This window comes from Oncorhynchus mykiss, chromosome 9 (genome assembly GCF_013265735.2).
Source record: "Oncorhynchus mykiss isolate Arlee chromosome 9, USDA_OmykA_1.1, whole genome shotgun sequence".
NCBI lineage: Eukaryota > Metazoa > Chordata > Actinopteri > Salmoniformes > Salmonidae > Oncorhynchus > Oncorhynchus mykiss.
Genome location: NC_048573.1, coordinates 59,295,536 through 59,302,120, shown reverse-complemented (window position 1 = coordinate 59,302,120; position 6,585 = coordinate 59,295,536). Strand labels below are relative to the sequence as shown.

Genomic DNA, 6,585 nt, shown 5'->3' with positions numbered 1-6,585 from the left:
ATTTGAACTCTGTGAAGCATTTATTTGGGCTGCAATTTCTGAGGCTGGTAACTAATGAACTTATCCTCTGCAGCCGAGTTACCTCTGGCTCTTCTTTTCCATTGACGATCCTCTTGAGAGCCAGTTTCATCATAGCGCTTGATGGTTTTTGCAAATGCACTTGAAGAAACATTAAAAGTTCTTGAAATGTTCCACATTGACTGACCTTCATGTCTTAAAGTAATGGAACTGTCATTTCTCTTTGCTTATTTGAGCTGTTCTTAAAGAAAAACCATTGAATGAGCAGGTGTGTCCAAACTTTTGGTACTGTAGATGGAGTATGAACCAAATCACATATATTAAAATAATGTTGAGTTCAGTAACATCACATTTTTTTTGATGTCACATCACCACTGGGATCCAATGACAATTCGACTAGAGTTCTCAGGTATTTCAGTAGTGTGTGGGCGGTGTGCATCGCAGACCCAGGCTATAAACTCACTCCTCGCATTCAACTGGTGCATGACATTGCTGTGTTGGCGGAGACACGTAACTCGTCTTTGTCGACGGAGCTGGAGCAAAAGTTTTTGCGCCTTTACTGTGTGTTGAGAATAAAACATTTCAACCGTTTTTACGCGTCTTCAATCATCTGAATCTTGACAGGGGGAAATGGTATGTGCGCAATTTACATAACTTCTTAATTTTTTACTTTTTGCATTGAAATTCTAAATACGGGAAGTACATTTTCCCCATTTCGGTGTTATTATTCATATTTGCCATCCTCATTGGCAAATGTAATGTTCACGCAGTCTTTAGACCAACCTTTACTCGACGATTTGAGAGGTTTCCTTTGAAAAATTAAAAACATTCAGTTTTTTATTGCCTTATGTCCATAACCTCAACCTGGTCCTACCATCTATCCATTCCGTTTGAATGTATCCGTTTATAAAGTTTATCGTTTGTTACTACGTTATTATAACAATGCAATACAGTATGTGCGGGAATGCATACTGTGGCTGCAAGAGAGGAATCCGAGGAATCTGTTGAGCCTTGGTGAAGAAGCAGATAGGTGGGTGGTATGGGGCAGACGCAGTTGGTTGGGTCACATGCTTGACAAACTTTCATTAAGTTTTTAACCTTCAAATGGCAAATGATTTTGTTAAAACAGCCTACTTTACCTATATTTAGGCAAGAGTCTAGGAAAGCAATGTCGTGATACACTATTTTCCTATACCAATTGTGTACATAAAGGAAAATGTAGGCTAGTGTACAGTCTATGGGCCAATGCATGATTACCAGAGAGAGGCCATTTGCTTTCTCAAGAATCAGCCATTCAAAGTATAACAAGCATGCAAAGCTTGTTAATAGAAAGTAAATTAGGTCGTGTCATCCTCATACAATAATTTACTTTCTATTCACGATTTAGGAGTTCTATTTTTCTTTGTGACAATGTGTTATTACACAGCATTTTAGTGTTACATTTTACAGATGCCACTTGCTTTTCAAATGTCAGTTGATTACCACCTTGTTGAGAACCTAGAATCCCCTCCCCCTGGGATCCAGAGCCAAGACAACAAATCTGGACATGCTGAGACATGTGTCTGTCAGATTTCTTATAAACACTTTGGTACAGTTTTCCAGAGAGATTAAGCCTAGTCCTGGACTAAAAAAAAACCTGAGTATAGTCCAATGCTAGAGTCAATTTGTGTGTGGGAAACCGATCATCAAAGGAATAAATCCTTTGACCTTATTTGAGTTCAGGACCTTTAGGATCATTATTTAGAGTGCCACGGTTACTTTAAATTTGGAGCCACTGTATTGCTCTCTACTTTTGGAATCACCTTTAATGACTTGAACCATGTGGTAATGGATACATGTAGATTTTTCCCTGGATAGATTTATTTCTGGTTTTCCCTTTTCGATCAACATTTAATTCAGCCCTCTTCAGTTATGACTGTGCTTACTGAGCTGTAACAACCAGCAAAATTAGAAAAAATAACATACAGGAATGTTGTTAATAATAAATCCTACATGTCAGCATACTTTAATTCCTTGTACTGTTGTGTGTTGATATAGTCAGATTTACAGTATCTGGGTAAAATGGGCTTTGCTGTTTGTGTATTTTCCACTTCAGATAGACTGTTTGAAGAACAGAAAGTAGTCGTGCTGTTGTTTTTGGCCAACAGAGAGAGTGTATCTCCATCCACGTGGGCCAGGCAGGCGTTCAGACGGGCAATGCATGCTGGGAACTCTTCTGCTTGGAACACGGTGTGGGGCCTGATGGAGTGTTCAATGAAGAGGATCAGGGGCCTAATTCCCGGACTGACCCCTTCAACACTTTTTTCCACACCGGAAGTTCTGGCCGCCATGTTCCCAGGGCCATATTTGTGGACCTGGAGCCAACGGTGGTTGGTAAGCAAAGTCAATTGTAACCTTTTGTTTTATTCTCCTCTTTCTCGCCATCCATCATCCATGTTTCGTGTGTGTGTGATTACACATGTGTAGTGTAAATGCATATCCATACTCATGGGCCAGTCAGGAGTGCTAATTGGGAATGAATTCATGTGGGCGGGGACCTGTGCTGGATGGAGCATGGTATTCAAATGACAAGACCATTGGTGGTGGCGGTGATGACCCCTTTTTACACTTTCTTCAGTGAGCGTGACTCAGGAAAGCTTGTAGAAAGTGCTGTGTTTGTGGACCTAGCCAGCTGTAATTGGTAAGTGGTGGTGTATAATATTGATACAAAGATGAAAAGAAAGTTTAAGTTAAAGCTGAAATATGTAACTTTTTGGGCGACCCAACAAAATTAACATAGAAATGGGAGTTATAGATCTGTCATTCTCATTGAACGCAAGTCTAAGAAGCGGTAGATCTGTTGCATGTGCGGCGTTTCTATGCTTCCCATTTTTAAGTTTAGTTTTTGCGTCATTTACTTTTGGTTTTGTACCCCAGCATCAAACAGCTGAAAATGCAATATTTTTGGTTATGGAAAATATATTTCACAGCGATTTTGATGGTACAATGATTCTCTATGCTATACTTGCTTGTTTTGTCACATAAACTGAAACTATTAGAATTTTTGCAAACAGGAAATGGCAGAATGATTTCTGCATAGTACATCTTAAAATGTTGAATAAATTAAATGTTTGTTAATGATACACACTCCAAACTTTCACAACAATAACAACTGGGCCAACAACAAATAAAATTAACTAATAAAGAAAGCCCACACACAGTATATGCTGCTCCAAAGTACAGACAAGTTGGCTGCAGTAGCCCTTGCCAAGTAATAAATAGTTAAATTCATGTTACATAATATGGTGGGGCTGCTGATAAGCTCCAGTATATGGTAAGTAGTGTGCATTAATCAAAACACTAACTCCACTGTAACACATCTACAAGTGTTCTATGGAACATTAATAAATGCTAGAAATCCTGATTGTTAAAATTGTCAGTGGTGGAAAAAGTACACAATTGTCATACTTTTCTTGTTTCGTTTAAATAACGGACAGCCAGAGGCATACTCCAACACTCAGACGTAATTTACAAGCATATTATATTGATTTAGTGAGTCCTTTAGATCAGAGGCAGAAGGGATGAGGACATGCTATATTGATTGAGTGAGTCCGTTAGATCAGAGGCAGAAGGGATGACCTGTTATATTGATAGGTGCGTGAATTGGACTATATTGTTGCCTGGGCATTCGAAATGAAATTAGTACTTTTAGGTGTCAAGGAAAATTTATCAGGAGTAAAAAAGTATATCTTTATTTTAGGATGTAGAGGAGTGAAAGTAAAAGTAGTCAAAAATAGAAATAGCAAGGTTAAGTACAGATACCCAAAAAACTACTTAAGTAGTACTTCAAAGTATTTTTACTTGGTTACTTTACGCCACTGAAAATTGTGCATCTACATTACACTGCTGGAAGACGCAAAGTACAGCTTTACAGACTACAAAATAATCTGAGCACAGGACTGGGAACCAAGAGCAAATCAACAATTGTGGTAATTCAGGTGACATTTCCTGTTGATGTCCTATATTTGTTGAAGAGTAATTGTTTTCCCCCCAGATGAGGTCAGGACTGGGATGTACAGGCAGCTCTACCATCCTGAGCAGCTCATCTCTGGAAAGGAGGATGCAGCCAATAACTACGCCCGTGGACACTACACCGTGGGGAAGGAGATCATTGACGGGGTCCTGGAGCGTATCCGTAAAATGGTATCACATTAAGACCTGATCTTTGTCATACAGTCAAAGGAAGGATTTGAGTCATAATATATTAATAATATAGGCTAATATAAAATATATTGGCTAAGGCCAATATATTGTGCATCCCTAGTGTTGATCAATAGTTTTTCTCCCTAGACTGACCAGTGCACAGGACTGCAAGGATTCCTCATCTTCCACAGCTTCGGAGGAGGCACCGGCTCTGGTTTCACCTCTCTGCTGATGGAGCGCCTGTCTGTTGACTACGGCAAGAAGTCAAAGCTGGAGTTTGCGATCTACCCAGCTCCCCAAGTGTCCACAGCTGTGGTGGAGCCATATAATTCCATTCTGACCACCCACACCACCCTGGATCACTCCGACTGTGCCTTCATGGTGGACAATGAGGCCATCTATGACATCTGTCGCCGCAACCTGGACGTTGAGCGTCCATCCTACACCAATCTCAACAGATTGATCGGTCAGATTGTTTCCTCCATCACTGCATCCCTACGATTTGATGGTGCGTTGAATGTTGACCTCACAGAGTTCCAGACCAATTTAGTCCCATTCCCCCGCATCCATTTCCCCCTGGTCACCTACGCGCCCATCATTTCCGCTGAGAAGGCTTACCATGAGCAGCTGACCGTCTCTGAGATCACCACTGCCTGTTTCGAGCCATCCAATCAGATGGTCAAGTGTGACCCTCGCCATGGCATGTACATGGCCTGCTGTATGCTGTACCGTGGAGATGTGGTGCCCAAAGATGTGAATGCTGCCATTCAAAATATCAAGACCAAACGTTCCATCCAGTTTGTGGAATGGTGCCCCACCGGTTTCAAGGTAAGGAACATAATTGTCTCCCGCATATGATTTATATTGCAATAGATAAGTACTATATTTCGTTCTCGGTCTAAAGAGTAATTGATTTATTTTTCTTATTCTATCTAATCAGGTTGGGATCAACTATCAGCCCCCAACTGCTGTACCTGGAGGTGATCTAGCCAAAGTCCAGAGGGCTGTGTGCATGCTGAGCAACACCACTGCCATTGCTGAAGCCTGGGCCCGTTTGGACCACAAGTTTGACCTCATGTATGCCAAACGTGCCTTTGTGCACTGGTATGTAGGTGAGGGCATGGAGGAGGGAGAGTTCTCCGAGGCCAGAGAAGACCTGGCTTGTCTGGAGAAGGATTATGAAGAGCTGGGCAGAACAAGCACAGAATCTGATGATGATGAAGCAGGCGAGGAATATTGAGAACCGAAGAACCATGATGTCCTACCTGTCCATTAAAAATGTATTATTCCGTCTTCTTTGTATTCTTTCTATTTGTAACAATTCATTGTTGTATCTCCCTGCCCTGAACCAAAACAAGTTGTAAAAAACGTATGGACAGCCAAATACACTTGTTTAATAATGCCCTGTTAATGTGTCAATTCCAAAGTGCCATGTTTTGCAATCGCAATGGCTTTCAGCTTCTGAATAAAGTCCGTCTGTGTACAATATTGCGCAATAAAACAATTTCTCTGCATATTTCATTGAAATTCATGATGAAGAACATGTTACAGCTGGGCCAAGCCTTACCCGGAGTAGACTGTATAACCTGACCCACATTCTGGTGACATGTTCTGTTTCAGTAATAATTTATTAAAGGATTATATTTAGTTTACTAACAGTATATTATGAGTTTATAATAAACAGTAACCCATTGCTGGTTGCATTCAGTGAGCTAATGACTGTTGCTACTGGTCTGTGGAGCGCATAGCCTACCGAAGATCGCTAACGTTATAATTTGTGACTAGCCTCAAAACTGTTACAATGTATCATGCATGATTACAAACCCCTCAGTGCTCGCCCACTTAGTGGCCACATCCAATCAAAATACTCCATCGGGGCTATTTAAAGAACAAGTTCCGGTAGTGGTGGAGTCACCTGAAAATATCCTTCCGCGGTAGTAAACAATGGGACGATCTCAATGCATATTCCTGCCGTCCTCCCTCGTCTCCTTCTCAAAACCCATTGGAGAAGAAGACGAGGAGGAAGCGAGGAGTATCATTTGAGAGAATACTATAGATGGGTTTGCTGACAACGTCACGAAAACCGTGTGCACGCTTTGATGTGGCAGAGGTCCAGAACGGCCATGTGGGAAATCGTAAGTGGCTCGTTTCAGATACACCGAACAAAAATCTAAACGCAACAATTTCAAAGATGTTATTTTGTCACAGTTCATATAAGCAAATCAGTCAATTGAAATAAATGTATTAGGCCCTATCTATGGATTTCACATGACTGGGAATGCAGAGAGGCATCTGTTGGTCACAGATACCTTAAAAAAAAGATAGGGGCATGGATCAGAAAACCAGTCAGTATGTGGTGTGACCACAATTTGCCTCATGCAGCAC

The 6,585-nt window shown here is 41.0% G+C and overlaps 1 protein-coding gene across 1 annotated transcript; it reads left to right on the top strand.

The window, feature by feature from the left end:
• Positions 1 to 475: 475 nt before the first annotated feature.
• On the top strand, positions 476 to 5,716 carry LOC110532526 (tubulin alpha-8 chain). The gene is made up of 5 exons (XM_021616509.2): positions 476 to 651; positions 2,166 to 2,391; positions 4,052 to 4,200; positions 4,348 to 5,028; positions 5,141 to 5,716. The coding sequence occupies exons 1-5, from the start codon at positions 649 to 651 to the stop codon at positions 5,438 to 5,440; spliced, it is 1,359 nt and encodes a 452-aa protein (XP_021472184.1). The 5' UTR covers positions 476 to 648; the 3' UTR covers positions 5,441 to 5,716.
• Positions 5,717 to 6,585: the final 869 nt, after the last annotated feature.